Source organism: Arachis ipaensis, chromosome B3 (genome assembly GCF_059453495.1).
Source record: "Arachis ipaensis isolate K30076 ecotype BB chromosome B3, ASM5945349v1, whole genome shotgun sequence".
NCBI lineage: Eukaryota > Viridiplantae > Streptophyta > Magnoliopsida > Fabales > Fabaceae > Arachis > Arachis ipaensis.
This window is the reverse complement of record NC_142438.1, coordinates 138,779,592-138,798,499: the sequence shown is the minus strand read 5'-3', so window position 1 is coordinate 138,798,499 and position 18,908 is coordinate 138,779,592. Positions and strand designations below refer to the sequence as shown.

General features: G+C 33.2%; 3 protein-coding genes across 3 annotated transcripts; all 3 read left to right on the top strand.

Moving 5' to 3' along the window:
- Positions 1 to 3,132: 3,132 nt before the first annotated feature.
- LOC107633982 (uncharacterized) lies at positions 3,133 to 3,819 on the top strand. The gene has a single exon (XM_016337568.1). It carries the CDS (start codon positions 3,133 to 3,135, stop codon positions 3,817 to 3,819), a length of 687 nt encoding a protein of 228 aa, XP_016193054.1.
- A 309-nt stretch (positions 3,820 to 4,128) lies between these two features.
- On the top strand, positions 4,129 to 4,626 carry LOC107633983 (uncharacterized). Its single transcript, XM_016337569.1, has one exon. The coding sequence runs from the start codon at positions 4,129 to 4,131 to the stop codon at positions 4,624 to 4,626; it is 498 nt and encodes a 165-aa protein (XP_016193055.1).
- Positions 4,627 to 15,102: 10,476 nt separating this feature from the next.
- BPEP (transcription factor BIG PETAL P (BPE)) lies at positions 15,103 to 17,866 on the top strand. The gene is made up of 6 exons (XM_088508765.1): positions 15,103 to 15,550; positions 15,836 to 16,051; positions 16,248 to 16,313; positions 16,547 to 16,615; positions 16,695 to 16,766; positions 17,273 to 17,866. Exons 1-6 carry the CDS (start codon positions 15,230 to 15,232, stop codon positions 17,399 to 17,401), a joined length of 873 nt encoding a protein of 290 aa, XP_088364891.1. The 5' UTR covers positions 15,103 to 15,229; the 3' UTR covers positions 17,402 to 17,866.
- The last annotated feature ends 1,042 nt before the right edge of the window (positions 17,867 to 18,908 follow it).

Genomic DNA, 18,908 nt, shown 5'->3' with positions numbered 1-18,908 from the left:
AACATTGTATGTGAATGGTTTGGTTTGAAACGTTACGGTAATGGAAGAAAGGGTGATTGAGAAAAAATTAAGATTACTGAATATATGATGGTGGTTATCTCAAAAATGAACATCATTTTTGGAATAAGGGAAAATGTGGGTAATTTTGATTTTTTTTATTTTTATTCATATTGGGCCAAAAAATTAATCCATTATACACATTGTATACTTACTCTATTGGCTCTCTAGCGGAATTCTTATAATATATCTACTATGAATTTAAAAAATATTTATAGTAGATTCTTACCGAATTTAACGAGATACGATATAGTTCGAGAATCTTGTGCCTAATTATATCTACAAAGAGGTGTGTTTGAGCTAATAAAATGCCTTAGACTCAGTTGAAGATACTAAACCGTAACAATTTGCATTTTTATTTTGTCTTTATTTTTAGTATTTTTCTTAAATAAAAAATATTTTTTTTGTTTTTATTTTTATTTTCTCTTTTTATTTCATAAAAGTCCAAAAAATTGATAATGATAAAAATAAAATGTGAAAACACAAATCAAACAAATTCTAATTTTTATATTTTCAATGCACTTTTGAAGTATTAAATGTGTAAAAAGAAAAATTGAATATTATTACTTCTAGTGTCTTTAACAAATTAAATGTCCTAAAAATATAAATTAGCTAATTCTTTGATAATAAAATAAATAAAAGGATTTTGTTAATTAGAAAATTGGTTAAAATTACTAATTAAATCTTTTTGTGTAAAACTTATATTTGTTATATATTTATTAAAAATTTGTATAAATACTAATGTTAAACCTACCTTAAATTAAAAAGTACGTATTTAATCTCCCAATAATCATGAAAACTATTTAAAATAATGGAATATAACAAATTTTAAATATTTAGATAAAGTATATTTTTTGTTTCTGAAGTTTGACAAGAATTTTAAAAATATTCTTAAGTTTTATTTTGTTTCAATTTTGTTCCACAAGTTTTTAATTTGCATCAAATATACCACTGACAGCTAATTTTTCAAAAAATTTAGGATCAATTCAATAACAATTTCATAAGAACAACCTTCAATATAAGCAAATCAAATATAATTGTCATGCATTATTATTGGATTGGTCTTAAAATTTTTGAGAATTTAGCTGTCGGGAGTATATTTGATGCAAATCGAAAACTTTTAGGACAAAATTGAAATAAAATAAAACTTAAAAGTATTTTTAAAATTTTTACCAAACTTCATAAACAACAAATATACTTTACCCTAAATATTTTAAAAATATTAGCATTTTAATAATTTTAATCGTTAATTTTAGTTATAAAAATATATAATAATATATATTAATTAAAATTAACTAATTAAAATCACTAAAACATTAATATTTTTAAAATATTTAAAAATTTTCTATAATATATACAATTAAATTTTGATAAGCTATGGTAAATGAAAATGAGGGTTTTTTATTTAAATAAATTATTTGTCATCCTATTTTACCTGAATCCCTTAAATGATTTTTTTGAACGTGAATCTCCTAAACCATATAATATATAAATCGTCCTAGGCTCGTGTGTTTTAATTAATATATAAACCATTGTACCTTGGGACGATTTATGCGTAAATTGCATAAGTGAATAAGGCATAAATCGTCCCACCCTAGTGTGTAATAAAAGTAACACATAAATCGTCCTAGGCTAGTTTGATTTATGCGTTTTACCCTAAAATCCCATACCCTGGCACGATTTACGTGCAAATCCCAAACCCACAAGCCCCTGGGACGATTTATGTAAAAAACTTTATCCCTCAATACCCTAGGACGAGTTATGTGTTACTATGATAAGACACGTTAGTGTGAGACGATTTATGTGTAAAAACACAATACCAGACACCATGAAACGATTTATGTGCTGGAAGAGCCTATAAATACAGGAGGAACATCATTGTCGAGCCATATTTCAGCTGAGGGTTGCGGGAAGATGGCTGAGAGTGTGTTCTTGTTAGTTCATCATCGGGAAAAGATCGATAAAAATACAAGTGAGGGTGTAACGTTCAGTTGCAAGAAATAGATTGGAGTGTTCATAAATCCATCAACGAGTTTAGATGATTTACGAAATAGCATACTACAAAAGTTAGGTAAGTGCGGTAAGAAGCTTGTGAAGCAAATGTTTTTCAGGATCCCTATCTCACTCAGGCAAGGTTATGTGAAGTTTGGAAAATATGAGATGCTAGGCGATGACGACATTCGTGTTATATTTCACAGTCAATCGAGATTTCCAGATTTGGGAGCTATGGAGTTGTTCGCGAAAATGGATGATGTGGAGGGTAGCTCCGGTGGATCTACTCCAAATCCGCCCACAGTCGGGGTAGATGGTGCTTCAAGTGCCATTCCTATTCGTCACGACGTCACCGCCCACATTTCATCTCCATCATTTGCAGCCGATCTGGCAGTTCATGCCGAAGATGGGGATTGCTTGGGTGATGCACGAACCTTCGAGGAGCTTGCAGCGGCAATCAGAGAAGGACCGGTATTGGATGGTGCAACTACGTTTATGGAGGTCGGAGATAGGGATCCAGTTGTTGAGGCCATTGGTGATGATGATTCAGATTCGGAACCACCCGTTATCGGTGATGAATCTGACGATGAGGATGACACAAGAACAGTTGTGAGATCGCAAGGCCAAACAAGCTCTCAGATACAACATTACCCTCCACACTTCTCTACATTGGATCTTGAGGCGATGAATCAACCAGCATTTCCAGGTCGACAAATGTCAAGTATTCACAGAGACGAGCATGGTATGCATGCGGCAGAGGAGTTTGAGGTCGGGCAGCGGTTCCAGAGCAAGGAGGAGGCAGTGTTGATGGTGAAGAATTATAATATTCTTCGTGGTGTTCAGTATAAGGTGTTTGAGTCGGACTAGTTGAAGTATCACGGGAAGTGCGTCCAGTTTGGGAATGGGTGTAATTGGCTGATACGCGTGACTATGCGGCAACGGAAAGGATAATGGGAAGTCCGGAAGTACAATGGGCCTCACACATGTCTTGCAACCGAGCTGTCCACCGACCACAGGCAGCTTGATTATCATGTGATCTGTGCATCAATTCTATCGCTGGTTAGGGCGGATGCGGCAATCTCGATGAAAGTACTGCAAAATGCGGTGTCAACGACATATGGATTCAAGCCCAGCTACCGGAAGGTGTGGATGGCTAAGCAGAAGGTGATTGCACAGATTTATGGTGATTGGGAGGAATCTTACAACATAATTCCGAGGTGGATAATCGGGGTTCAGATGTACATGCCGGGCAGTATTGCAGTATTGCGCACTTCACCTGTAAGGTCTGGTAATACGGTTGATGAGTCGAGGGTGTTTTTTCATCGATTGTTTTGGACGTTTCCGCCATGCATTGAGGCATTCAAGTATTGCAAGCCACTGATATCCATTGACGGTACCCATCTGTATGGCAAGTACGGCGGAACGTTACTCATGGCGATTGCACAAGATGGAAACTCGAACATACTCCCAGTGGCATTTGGACTTGTTGAGGGTGAGAACACTGAGTCATGGAAGTTCTTCCTTGCTCACCTTCGCCAACATGTGACCCCGCAACCCGGCATTCTAGTTATATCTGACCGCCACAATGCAATCAAGGCTGCGTTAGTTGCAGAAGACGGTGGGTGGCTCCCACTGGCCACCTATCGTGCATATTGTGCTAGGCACATAGCTGCTAATTTTGCGCTTAACTTTAAATCCAAGGATGCACGGAAGATTCTGGTGAACGCAGCCTATGCAAAGTCCGAACAGAAGCATCAATATTACATGTAGATCTTGAGGTCCGAAGACCCGACTATGGTTGAGTGGTGTAACCGGATTGGGTTAGGGTTATGGACCCAATATCGGGATGGTGGGCGCCGGTACGGTCACATGACAACCAACATATCTGAGTGTATCAATGCCGTCTTGAAGGGCACACGAAACTTACCGGTGGGGTCACTTGTGAAGTCAACATATGGACAATTGGCTGAGCTCTTTGTTAGGAAAGGAAAGGAAGCGGAGATGCAACTCGGGGCAAGGCAGAAATTTTCGCAGATGCTTATGAGGGCGATTGAGAAGAACCAATAGGCCTCCAGAAACATGCGGGTTGAGCTATATGATAGAGGAAACACAGAGTTTGTTGTGGACGAGATTGCTCCGACGGGAGGGAGAATCGCTCTGACTGCATGTAGGATATCGCTTTCGGCCAGGACTTGTGACTGTGACTATTTTCAGACCCTCCATTACCCATGTCGTCATGTGCTTGCAGCTTGTTCGTATTGCAGACTGGATTGGAGGATTTACGTGGATGACGTGTATCGCTTGACAACCATCTTCAATGTTTATAACATAAGTTTCTCCCCTCCGATGGCAGACGACTTGCTTCCCTTGTACGAGGGTCCTCAAGTTATCCCAGACCCCGGCATGATGCGAGCGACCGTGGGTCGTCCTAGGACTACACGGATAAGAAACAGTATGGATGAGCCCGAACCGGACAAGACGAAGAGATGTGGTATGTGTAGGGTTCCAGGTCATACTAGGAGACAGTGTCCCCTTCGCGCATGTGCATCCGGTCCTCATGAAGGGACTAATGCATAGAGCCTCGAGTAGCATTATAGTTTATGTTATTTTATTTGCCTTAGCATAGTTAGATTGTTGCTTGATGTCGCTCTTTACACTTTGCATTTAATGGTGTTCTTTGTCGTTCACTTCATTTGTTGTTAAAGACCTTGTGTTAGTCGGTTTAAATTTCACTTCTCGTTTACTTTCAAAATAGTCCTTAAATCTTTCCATAGTACTAGATAATACATAATATTAACGAAACGGCAACAGTGCTTAATAACAACATAACAATATCGAAACGACAACAGTAAAAAGTACTAACTGAATACCATAACAATAACATAAGAATACCCCACTATCTAACACATATGTGACCCGGTGCCACACTTGGCTGGCCTGATGATGCGCTTCCTCCTCTGTGTGACCAGTACATATGTCTCCGGTGGCTGCACCTCCATCCCAGCAGCACGATCGGGCTCGTCAGACAACTCTGTGTGTGTCTGTCCCTGCACGGCAGATGCCGGAGTACCGCCCATGGCAAACGGACCTCACTGATAAGTAGTCGGCGATTCATTCAAATCGACGTTAAGATCCACTGTCCCTCCCTCAAACTGAGGCCTATAATCACCATCTGTGCTGGAAAACTCCCGTATCTCAGCAAAAAAATCACTCCCCGCACTAAAAACCTGCTCCATCTGGTTCGGGCTGCAGAAGTCAGAGAACAGTGTCGTACTCTCATCTTTTGTTGCCTACGGATAGTCCGTACACACCGGGTTGGCTGATAAGAAAATAACAAGCACAGTCACAACTCAACATCGCACAACAACCAAAAACATGTATCAGAAATCAACCAAACCCCTAAACTAAACATGACCCTAACATATCCTAAACATGTTAACCTTAACATTTCACTAATTTCTAACACAACAAGCATTTTTTTTCAAAAGAATCACATTCTTGTAACTAAATACATCAACGACATTGAATATATCAGTTGTAAATCAAATTAACTACTAACCTCTTCGTCGATAAAACCTGCCACGTGCGCGATGCCGTTCAATCGGTACATGTCGTTCCTCGCCATCTTCGACCGCCCCCCTAAGCCACCAAATCAGCCTCCAACAGCCGCCAACCCAACCTTCAGAAGCCGCCCTCCGCCGCCGTCAACGCCGTCCACCGGAGGCCACCTCTTCCGAACCCTAACTAACCCTCCACTGCCGCCGACCACACCCTTCCTTGAATTTTTTCCCGGAGCTCTCCTCCCCTCCACTACCCTCCTCGCCGCTAATGGAGTCTCTCACGAATGAGACTTTACTCGTGGAAGGTAAGTAGGGTTTGGGTCTTTACACATGAATCGTTCTAGGGTGCTGAGGGGTATATATGCACGTAAATCGTGCTGGGTTGGTGGGGGTTAGGTTTCCACATAAATCATCCTAGGGGCTTGTGGGTTTGGGATTTGCACGTAAATCGTGCGAGGGGGTTGAGGGTTATGGAGAAGCACGTAAATCGTGCCAGGGTATGGGGTTTTAGGGTAAAACGCATAAATCAAACTAGCCTAGGACGATTTATGTGTTACTTTTAATACACACTAGGGTGGGACAATTTATGCCTTATTCACCTATGCAATTCATGCATAAATCGTCCCAGGGTACAATGGTTTATATATTAATTAAAACACGCGAGTTTAGGACGATTTATATATTATATGATTTAGAAAACAGGTTCAAAAAAACTATTTAGGAGATTCAGGTAAAATAGGATGGCAAATAATTTATTTAAATAAAAAACCCTGAAAATGATGAGGGAGGAGGATCTCTACAATGAATTAAGTGAAGAGTAAGAGAAGATAAGACACCCTGTCTTGTAATGAATTTTGATTATTTGTATGTTGTCTTATTGGTTGCTCTCCACTGTAAGCTAAGTATGTGCTACGTAGGACACACACATATATATGCATATGCCAGCTAAGTGAGCTAACTTATCAATACCACTTTTCACTCATTTCTTTCAAGTGGATAAATAGATACTTATTATATGGCTGGCACAGATAAGACATTAGCACTTCACTTCACCACACACTAATCAGGTACCACCTTTAATTTCTTTCAAGAATATATATATTGAACCTACATTACGTCACTCATCATTATTCATCAATTGATAATATACCGCAACTGCCAAATACTGCTCATGATATAGACAACCATACATTTATACATTTAATTTAATTACTTCCCTTAATTATTTTGTTTAGTTCTCTTGAATTGCTTAGTTAGGTCACAAATATATGCATATCAAAATAATACAAGAGTGATTTTTGTAACCTATTTTTTACTCACCAAAATGTAAATTAAATTACCTAGAAAAACAAGGGCAAGTGTTATAATTGCAGGCTTACATTCATAGTTAGCAATCATAATATAATTATTTAAAGGCTTTGTTAGCGAGCTGACATGACCAGACTTATGTTTGTATTTTCCACTATGTCAACATGAAGTCCTTCAATTCATAATAAAACAAAGGAAAAGTTTAGGGAGAGTAATTTTTTTAAATTCTGGTAAGTATGTAATCAGTAAAGAAAAGTGAGCTATTGGATAAAATTTCACAACAATCTCACACCATTAAAATCATCATTAATAGCTATTTAATGACTATAAATCACAAAAATTGATGGCCTAGCACTCCTCTAAAACAAAGCAAGAGAGAAAGATTGGTTAATTAAAGCAAAAGTAAAAAAGTAAATAATAAACAAAGAAAAGGAAATTACAAAAAGGGTAGCATGCATATATAACTATTGTTTTTGCATGGGTGTATAGATGGTACCCAGCTATGAATAATTGTGGACACCTTTCTTCTTCTCAAACTTGAAGACTATACTTAGAATCTTTCAGAAGAATAAATGCAAAGCCATATCCACCACCATAGCCATAGCCATAGCCATACCACAAAGCTTTAATTTTTGCCCCCAAGCTAAATATGAACCCCTCCCTCTCTCTTTTCTCTTCTCCCCACAAAGCTAAGTTGTTAATAGAAAGAAGTTCGAACTACGAATTGTGGCCACTCCCATTTCAAGCAAAATAGCACATGGTGTGTTCACATAATTCAATTCGGCCCCCATTGTTAAATGTGAAAATTCCCTGCCCAAGTTTATTTCAGAATTTTGCACATGCATGAAAACCACACACACAATGCCAATTCTGAAACGTGCTCAAAATAAAATTTTGATCCTTTGATTAATTAGTTACCCTTTCATAAATATTTTGATAAAAAGTTAGATTATATAATAATATTTTTGATACAAATAATTAGTTAATAAATTTTGAATATAATAATCTAATCATTTGTTGAGTAATATAAAATAAAATTTAATTATTTTATATTTTTATGTTGCAATTTAAAATATTATTTTAATATTATAGAAATTTTATTACATAATAATTAATTTTAATAAATAAAAAATATTCATATTTTTTGTATTTATGTGTTTTATATTTATTTATTTAAAAATAAAAAAATATATTTCATTTAAAGTATTGTATATTAAAAAGTATTAATTTATATACTATGATATTCTGTATTTATTAGGTTCCATCAATACTTTTCTTTTATATTAGCTAGTATTTAATTTTTACTTAATGAAATCTGATGATTTATATAAATGTGACACATTTAATGCGCACAAAATTATTTTACTCGTTTTAGATATATTCTAAATTCTCGTACTCTGTATTAATATCTATCTATTATTCTACTAGCTATTTTTAAATTTTGAAAAAAAAAGTTGAGAGCCATCAATTTTAATTTATATTGACCAATATTTTTAGCTAATAGTTCAACATTTTTAATTTAATAATCCAGTACGTACAATTTTCTTAGTCAATATTTTTAAATATTACTAATTTATTACTGACAAAAAATAATAAATTATACTGATATTGTTCTTAATTTTTTTTTGTGTTATAGTCTTTATTTTAACACTAATATATAATGGTCTTATTATTTTTTTACTATTAATAAATTGAGTTTGGTGATAGAAATGTTTTAGGGTAAATTGACTCCAAAAGATCATTTGAGCAAAATAGATTTTAAATACAAGAAAGTCACCGATAATTCTATGAAAGTCATAAATTTGTTGGCTGATTTTGAACCCTTTTTTCCCAAAAAATAAATTGTTAAATTTCATGATCTGTAAGCGTCATAATACAAAAAATATTTAAAAAATAATAAAAAATCAATTCGAATTTATTTGATTTTACATTCTTTAATTATCAATTGCTTATTTTATTTTGCATTTGTTAATTACCACTAAAATAATAAAATAAAATAAAATAATTTAAAATTATTGTTACTTTAGTATTAGCATATTGGTGAAAATTCAGGTGAAGTCAACTTCACGTGAAGTTGATACCCGAGAGCCGTTAGATGAAAATTTAGTCAAATTAGTCAAATCAACTAATAAATCTCAGATATCAACTTCACGTGAAGTCGACTTTATCTGAATTTTTACCTAGTATAATCGGAGAATAATAGTTTAGCAAAGGGGGTATTATATACAGCGCGTGAAAGGCATGGGAATAAAATCATAATGAGGATGAAGTCACAAACATGTGCTGAAAATTGTTAAGTGCACGGATAGGACTTCTTTGAGGTGGTATCCAAAGTAAGAGAAGGAGGTAACTTTCTGGCTATTATCTATGTCTAACCATATTTGATATTAGATATGGCAAAGTATTTGGCGTGACCTGAGCATGAATCAATGTCACACTTTGATCAAATCGTACTTTTGCAATAACTCTAGGGACCAAATTAGGTCACCTTCGATTGCTAGTGCATACTAACACACAAACTTCATAATAATAATAATAATGTAAATAATAATAATAAAAAAAAGAATAGCATCCAAGAATTCCAACTGCTTATTGCATTGCCACTATTGGTATCATAGAAAAGGGTAGCACATAAAATTGAACAAGAATTTGAGTGAATATGGAATGAAAACGTGTTCAATTGGGTGAGTAGTAGTGTGTGAAAGAAGGGTTAAACATGATGTTGACTGTGTGGTGAGCTTAGTCTTTTTCATTGTTGGCATATAAATATAAAAGCTAGGTATTACTCTTCCTTTTCATGATAAAGCCATTTACATTTCCATTTTGGGTATTTGGTATATATATATATTTTTTTATTTAATTGGGAATTTCACTTAGTTCCAGCTGCCAAATCCTTGATTTTTTTTTTCTTTCTATGCAACACTTTTAGCACGTGAAAATTGTGCTTCATAAATTGTTCACTCTTCTGCTTTTACTTTATCTTCTACTAGTTGGAACTAACAACAAAAACAGTTTTTTAAAGGCATCTAAAACACTTCGATTGAGACTTTTATATGTTAAAAGCATTAAGAGAAATCTAAGATGTTGACCCTTTTTTAGTAACCTAGTAATATGTATGTAAATAATTGGGATAAATTCGGGAGGATGTCCTTTTTATACAACTCACACTGATTAAGAATCAAGAAAGTGAAAATAAAGCAACAAAATAAAATTCAGAGTTTATGGATATCGTTGGATGATTGAAGAGGCTAACCCTAAATAAGTTTTTTTCTTAAAGAGTGTATTTTATATTATCGTTATAATAATTTCATGATATATTTCACCACATTATTCATGCCTTTATATTTGCATAATTTTTTTTAAAAAAAAATTACTGAATGAAGATCGAGAATATGTTCTTAATCCTTCTTTTTGTGGTCCTTCTTAGCTTCTTCCTTTACTTCTGGACTTCTAGTGGTGTTGCATAATTTTATGAGCATTTACTATTTATATAAAAGAGTTAGGTTTATTTTTGAAAGATGGAGATTTTGCAGAATGGTTTTATCTCATTTTTCAGAAAGACAATAATGAATGAATATTTTGTAATTAACATTCTTTTTCCAAAAGTTATTCCCCACAAATAAAGTGATTAACTAGCTAGTAAGAATACGAAACTAATTTTGTACGTCACAGAAAATACAAGTAAGAAGTTCAATTATATATCGAACTATACCTACCTTGAGTTTAATTTATTGTAAATTTGTTATATAGTGATGATTCTAAGTCTGGAAAAATAAACAGGAGTGTTACGATAGATTTTTTATAGCTAACATAAAACTGTCGAATGACCATCAGATAAAATAATACAATTAAAGTGATAATTAGGTCCTTAATTTAAAGATTTCCACCTTGAACTACTAAGAAAATTAAAAAAAAAAAAAAGTATTAATTTGATTCTTTATGATAATGAACAGTGAATATGTGACGCTTTTCTATTAACTTATCATGTAAAATTTAATTATGGTGCTTATATGTATTGTTAATTATTGTAACATGTCTATTTATAAAAGATCGTCGTGTAGATAACAATTTTTAAAATGAAACTTCACACATTTTGATAGGATTCGTGATAAAGAAAAAATAGTTAATAAATATTATATAAAAATTCAAAAGATAATAAATGTTTTACTATTCAAAGCTGTCTTTTTATGTTCATGTAGCTGACTATAAATAACAAAATCTATGGACAACTCTATTTCATTTTATACTATCCATTAAGGGAAGGACATATATGTCTATTATTTACTATTGTGGATGACTTAGAGCCCATTTGAAAAATAGTAGAAGCTACTTTATTTGACTTTTGAATTATGAAAAGTCACAAAAAGCTTTTAATTTCCCGAAAAGCTAATTCACAATTTTTTAAAAAAGTAGAAATATATGACTTTTCCTTTTCGATAAGTCATTCTATTTCTATCATTTTCGTAAAAAAAATTGACTTCAAAACAAAAAAGATCTATTTCAATTATTGCTTTGTTAAAAAATATTTTTTATTTCTGCTGAAAATACTGACCATCCACCACCATTTTTACGCAAGGTTCCATCTGTTATAATTAAAATTTTATTACTATTCACCACATACAAGAATACCGTTATGGGTGAAGATGAAGTAGAAGAACCAGTTTCTAATGATATTACATAAGAAGAATTAATTGCCTACAAAATGAAACTAATAAGAGAGCAAATAAAAAATGAGTTGTCTAAACGATTGTAATCTTAATTATTAAATTATGTAAAATCAACATTCAATATTGAAAAGTATTTGTTATCATCGTTTTTTTAATATCTATTTTTCTATGTAAAGAAAATTGTATTTTTTGAGTTATTTATGTAAATGCTACAACTTTAAATAAGTAATTCTATAACTAAAAATACAAACAAAAAACAACTTATTTATAAGGTGCTCTTAATAAAAATTCTTATCCTTTAAATTCTTTTTTCAAAAGAGCTTATTTAAGTTGTTTACCCAAACTAAACCTTAATTGATAGTTTTTTTTTCCAAAATTAATTAGTCCAAAAGTAAAATTCTCGAAAATCTAATTATCATTTTACTCCTCGTATAATGAAGTGGATATTTTTTTAGGTAAAGTGATAATATCATCACTCTTAATTTTATTAAATCTTTATAAATATTTTTTGAGAGTATTATGTCCCAACATGGGAGATCAACATCATTTAAAAGTGACAATATCCATTTTGCTTTATGATAAATTTCTAAATGATTATTCCAAATTCTTACAAAATTAAAATATATCTAAAAGCTAAAAAGAATTCTATATATCAAGTTCAAGTTATTTCAGCAAAACAAGGCTTGATGAGCTTACTATAAACTGTTTACTGTTCCATATATAGAAGAACAAACTCAATTTTTGAAAGAAAAAGAAAGAAACAATTAAGTATGCAACAATCATTAACACTTAAAAGTGTCACTAATCCCTTTTAGCTTTCGCAAACAGAACTCTCCACCCTTTCCTTTATGGCCTCCTCTACCAGAATTTAAATGCAATCAAACCAACATAATGTACTGATCCAATTGGTTAAGATTGAACTACTACTCATTGAATAAAATTTTTAATCTTATATATAAAATATTGAATCTTCTATAAATGGTTCTGCTAGAATACCAATTTTGATTTTTTTTTTCAATAACTAATCAACAAAATATAAAATTAGTAAAGGCTAAAAGATTGAGTTATTATATTATAGAGAAAAAATAAAAACTAAAAAGTACTGACTGATTGCTAGTCGAAAAAATGTTAAATTGTAATAATTTCATAGATAAATTTTAGAAATGAGATAAAATTTCTTAAGAAACTTATGTTTGTATTGTGGGATATAAAATATTAAAATAGTCTTGATCACGTGCTGATGTCTAGTTTGGACCACTTCTCCACTCTTCTACAGCATATATTGCCCTTGACCTAACGCGATTATTTTGTTGCCATCGTTGCTTACTTGAAAGAAAAAAATCTAAAACTATGGAACAAGTGAACAGCTATAAATTTAACTAGTTAAGGTAGCGGTTTCCTTTAAGGTGCACCAAATTAAAAGCATAATCATATTAGAAATATTATTTTTTAAATTTTTATAGTATATATAAAATTTAGGTTTATTTGTTCTGTTAATCTTTATAATTTTACTAAATTTTTATATTTTTTATTTTTAATTAAATTTTTATACTGTTTTTAATTTGTAGTTAGGTAATTTTTATATCAAAAATACTAAAATAAACAGAATATTTTTCCTAAAATACATGTGATTAAAGATCTAGTTAGGTTTTTAATTATGAATACTTTCAATTTGCGAAAAAATATTCAGTTAATTCAAACATTTTTTACACTAGAAATGACATAATTATAAAATAAAAAAAGTGTAGAGATCCAATTAAAAAAAAGTATAGGGATCTAATTTAAAATTTGACGAAACTATAAGGATCAATAGAGTAATTAAACCTAAAAATTATTATTATTATTATTATTATTATTATTAAGTGTTGATTTTGAAGATACTTTTAGAAGCCCAAAAAATATTTTGAAACAACTTTAATTAATATATATTAAACAAAAAGGCATTTTAAAACAATTGTTAAACAAACTTTAATTAATATTCTTTCATCACTAATTCACAAAGAGGGTAACTAACTAATAATGAATTTATCTATTTTATGCTATAAGAATACATTTAATAGTATAATAATATTTTTTAAAATTTTTAATATATTCAATATATTAAAAAATAAATTTAAATAATTTTAGGACACATGTTAACAATACCTGACTAACTAAATGCCCTTGAATTAATTACTATTACTATTACTATTAATTACAACCCCCTCTCTGTCCGTTTGTTTTGTATGTTCATCTAATCGAAGCCAAAGGAGATGATATTAACAAGGTGCTACTTTTGGCTTTCATTAATCCATGTCTTTAGTAGTGTTATTTCACTTAATTGATAATTATTATAGCTAGGAAATGGGACCTTGAATTATTATCCAACAAAGTGGGGGACATCCTGGTACATCAAACATGGGAAGAGAAAAAAAAAAAAAAAGAAATTAAAATGAGAGGAACCAAAGAAACAAAACGGATCAGCATTAGTGGACAAGATTAGTGTCAACATCAAAACAAACTCCATACTGAACCAGTTTAGCTTGTGGGCCTTCTTTAATTTTCATCCAAAACACCGCCTACTTTTCCCATAATTTTTTTTTAAAGTTATGCTAATTTTACAATTTAGGAGTTGCCCTACAATTTTATTTGAATGATGAGCATATAAATCAAATAAAATAGTAGTTATCATGAGTATTTCATTATTGGAATACGAATTAGTCCTACAATTTTACTAGAATATTTTACCTATTTGAGTACAAATGATTGATTATGACTGATTATTTTTTTTTTTAAATGTACATATATGAAATTCATTTTATTTTACCTAAATCTAATAGAAAATATGGATCTTACATGTTATATTAATTAAATTTATTGAACAATTATCGAATTAGAAAATTAACATAGCTTAGACATTGTAAGTCCATTGAAAATAGTGAATAACTAAATATTAGCCACTTATAAAAATTCACAAAAATTAAACTAAAAAAAAAAAGAAAATCTAGTAACTTGTTTTAGTCCTAAATTTTATTGACTTTTGTGACTATAAAAAAAAAAAGAAAAAAGAATAATAGTTTAGTAGTAGCGAGTGTAGTAGTGTTAGTTCCTAATTAAAAATCCATAACTATCATTATTAAGAACTTTATCACAAATTGACCCCTCTCACTAAAGTTATCGAAATGAAAACAATGATTAATTATAGCGCACCTCTTCCCCAGTCTCTCAGATCCCGAGCCCCATGGAAGCCCCCTCTTACGTGGCAGATCTTGATTGGATGAAACAAATCAACGGCAGAGATGAAGGGGGTCCCTATGGAGGGTAGTTCAATCGAACGGCAGAGAAAGGAAGACCGAGAAACCTCAGGGGAAGCGACTTGGTGCGCAGCTACCGAGGTGAGTGTGAGAGAAGTGAGAAGAGAGAGTGAGAGATATAAACACACTGCGCGCACCATTCTCCACTGTCCAAGGAGATCACGCACGAAAGCTAAGACCCCTCTCTCTTTCTCTCTCTCTCTCTCTTCTTTTCTCTGTGAGTGTTGTGTTTGCTTCTAAGGTGCTTAAGGAGCACTCTATTGTTTCTGCGAGGTTTCAGTTTTTTTGGTGAATGGTGGTGTTGAGCTGATTTCTTGCTGGTTTGGATTCGGGTGACCCGATTGGTTTTGGAATGGATCCGGGTGCGATGATGAACGAGGGCTCCTTTGGGAATGGGGGAGGCAATACGGTGCCGTTTAGCTTGGCGGAGATCTGGCCGTTTCCGCAGGCCGTCAACGCTGCTGGAGGCGGCGCCTTGGGGCTCAGGAGGCCGCAGTTTGGCTTGGGACAGTTTGGGGATTTCATTGCCGGTCCCAACCGGGAACCTGGACCGGTTGCTTCAGAACAGAAGGCGGCCAGCGGTGGCGGTGGCGGTGGTAGTAGGAAGAGGCGTGAATCAGAGGAGGAATCCCCTAAGGGTGTTTCCACCAGCAATGTTGCACCTAATGCCGTGGTAATTTTCATTATTGCCTCTGTTTATCCAATTACTACAACTAATTTACTGTGTCTCGAATTAATAAGAGAGAATTAAATGGAAAAATCATGTTCAATGCTAGTATTTTTTTTTTTCTCTGTTTCAGTTAAAATAATGGAAATGGATCTGCATCTAATGATAATCATAGTTCATGTTATACTTTCTGATTGCATCTAGTTGCAATTTGTTTATGTAGTTTGAATTAAGTGTAGTGAAAGTATTGTGAATTGAATTCATGTGTGAGTGTCTGTGTGGATTGGGCAGAATGATGGGGATGGAAAACGGCTTAAAGGAGGAGGAGGAGCGTCTGGGAGCAGGAATGAAAGCCGTGACGCGAAGGTTGAAGGAGCAGAAGCCAGTTCAGGAAAGCCTGCGGACCAAAATAATCAGACACCACCACCTGACCCTCCTAGGCAAGATTACATCCACGTCCGAGCCAGAAGGGGTCAAGCTACTGATAGCCACAGTCTTGCTGAAAGAGTAATTCTAATCCTACAGTTTTTGTTTCTGTAGTTGTAATGATAAACTTCCATAAGGATGGTCCATTAAATGATAAGTCATATCATAATCTTGCCTTTGTTTTTTGGGCGCGGTGGTTGTTAATTTTTAGGAGATATTGAATTTATGGATCTGTTGCAATTAGGGTAAAATTGACTATTTTTCTCACTGGTGACAGGCTAGAAGGGAAAAGATTAGTGAAAGGATGAAAATTCTTCAGGATTTGGTCCCTGGTTGTAATAAGGTATTGTTTTTCTACCAGTTGAACTTCTTTTCTGCTATCATGGAATATGTGTGCATAAATCAGAAATGGAAAAAAAGAAGAAGAAGAAATGGGTGGAAATTATGTTAATTCAGTCAGAAAAGCAACGAATAATGTCATATTCGGATGTTAGTATTGTATACTACTGTCTAGTAACGTGACTATATTGATAACACATCTGAAAATCATTCCTTACTGTATTTTCTTTAATTCAGGTTATTGGAAAAGCATTGGTCCTTGATGAGATAATTAATTATATCCAATCCCTTCAGCGTCAAGTTGAGGTATCAATTTTTACCCTGATTTTGGTAGTTATGAAATTATAATGTTTTTGTAGTTGATTTTGGTTATTGGGTTTTACAGTTTTTGTCAATGAAGCTTGAAGCAGTGAATTCAAGACTGAACACTGGCATTGAAGCTTTTCCTCCTAAAGATGTAAGCCTTCAACGGTTTTTATATTGGGACGTCGAATTTTGTTGAAAGCTTGTTATTATCCCCTTTCTTTGAAATTCTTCCTTCTGATCATTCTTTTCAGTATGTTTTTACCTGTTGCTATGCAAGGCATCTATTCTTGAGTCATACTCTTGACCTTTTCAATCTTAAAGAGCTTTCCTCTTTTTTCTTCCTGGTCTAAAAAAGAAAGAGAAAGAAAGAGTTTTGTTTTTAAAGACAACACTGAAGATGATTTTGATATCAATACCAAGAAAGTGCCACTTCTTCTCATGTTTTCATCTAAAAAATCAATCAAGCAAACATCAATATACCATAGTTGACATTTTTGTTTCATTTGCTAATAAATGAAATGCTTCTGGCGCTTTAAAGAAACCAGGAGTGAAAATTTCTATATTTGGTTGACAATAACAAAGCCAAACAATTATAATTCTATATTTCATCCTTGTTGAGTAGTCTTGATTCTTAAAAGACATCAATTTCTGTTTCAGTTTGGTCAGCAAACATTTGATCCGGCGAGCTTGCCATTTGGTTCTCAGGCTACTAGAGACTATAGCAGAGGTTCTTCCCCAGAGTGGTTACATATGCAGGTAGGAGGTGCTTTCGAAAGAACAACGTAGACTGTGAAATCCCTTTACATTGTAATAAAAATGCATAAACAAGCAGTATTATTCCGCCCTCCAGTGGCTCCCAGAAAAGAAAAAAGAAAACAAAAAAGAAAAAAGAAAGCAAATGGTATACTGAAGGTGTTAAGACTAATGAGCACCTCCTCCCCATTTTCTACACATGGAGCTATTATCGTTTTTACGACTGCTTTAGTTAGTATTTTAAGGATCCCCCCATTATGTTCTGTGTTGGAAAATGAATTCATTTACTCAAGAGTATGTAGTATAGTGGACTCTTCTTCAGGCTTTTCCGTGGTGATACCCAACATAACCACTTAAAAATGATTATTCTTGTTGTAAAAGAATGTTATTGCTTGTCCTGAATACATAATGCTTACATATTGTGTAATAGTCTCTCAACATTGGTGTTTGTTTGTGAAAGAAATGTTGAATAAATGAAGCAAATAGAACTTTGTTAAATTCATTTTTTGGCATGTTACACTACCCATTTGAGTGCAGCAAAAATATCTTTGCCATATTATAGACTTCTGATAAGATATTCCATAGAAACACTTGATATTTGCTGGAATCAAATTGTAGCAACTAGATATTGCTAGACATGAAAGATGTCTAATATTCTCCAAACTAAAGTTGGAGCATGGATACTTTGATTACGTCATCAACATTAGTTGTAAAATAATATGGTGAAATCTCTTATTTTCATTATCTTGAATGGGCAATATATCATTAGTGATTCAGGTGAGCTTTATTTCATACCTTATTTACCCTGTGATTTTTCCTTTCATCTCTTTTTGAGGTTCAACAATTAACGAGTACATACGTGAATGCATTCTCTGAGAATAATTTATGCAAACAGGGAAACTAGATTAATACCCCTAAATAATTAAATATGCATCACATAGATAGAGTCTTGATTTGGAGATCGTGAACTGTTGACGAGTTTCCTTAGCAGTACAAACTTTCTGAATTGTGTTACTTCTTTCAAATCAGAAGTCACCTAGCATTTCTTCACCTTAAAAATTAGCATATATTAAGGAGTATGATTTGCTTTGTCGCCCATCAAGGACTACAGACATGAATTTGAGATTTCGTCTAATGTGGGAAAGGAGGTTACTCTTATGGATTTGAAAGCAGCTTAATTGGTCAGGATTTGTGCTCTCGTTTCATTGCATTCTTGTTAGATACTAGTGGCTTCTACGCTTTGATTTTGTGTGTGTACTGTATACTAAGGGGTACGTGAATCCTATTGGATCTAATCTCTCTTTTTCTACTTTATTTTTTCCCTCTTGCTGGGGCATGATTCAATCAGATCGGATTTATCGACATGACAAATTGTAAGAAAATAAAAAAAAGCTGATAATGTTGGGCCTATGTTTGAGATCTTTTTCATTTTTTGGGCCTTGTTGATATGGGACTCCCAGAGCAGCAATGGCTAATCTGAATGGAAACAAAGGCTTGGCAAACCATCATGAATATGTTATATGTTATACAATAAAAAAAC

Bases quoted from the DNA above. Each gene is read 5' to 3' on its own strand.
- LOC107633982 (XM_016337568.1), top strand. From the start codon at position 3,133: ATGAAAGTACTGCAAAATGCGGTGTCAACGACATATGGATTCAAGCCC.
- LOC107633983 (XM_016337569.1), top strand. From the start codon at position 4,129: ATGCGGGTTGAGCTATATGATAGAGGAAACACAGAGTTTGTTGTGGAC.
- BPEP (XM_088508765.1), top strand. From the start codon at position 15,230: ATGGATCCGGGTGCGATGATGAACGAGGGCTCCTTTGGGAATGGGGGA. The intron at 16,616-16,694 runs GTATCAATTTTT...TGGGTTTTACAG, and splicing joins CCCTTCAGCGTCAAGTTGAG to TTTTTGTCAATGAAGCTTGA. The intron at 16,767-17,272 runs GTAAGCCTTCAA...TTTCTGTTTCAG, and splicing joins AAGCTTTTCCTCCTAAAGAT to TTTGGTCAGCAAACATTTGA.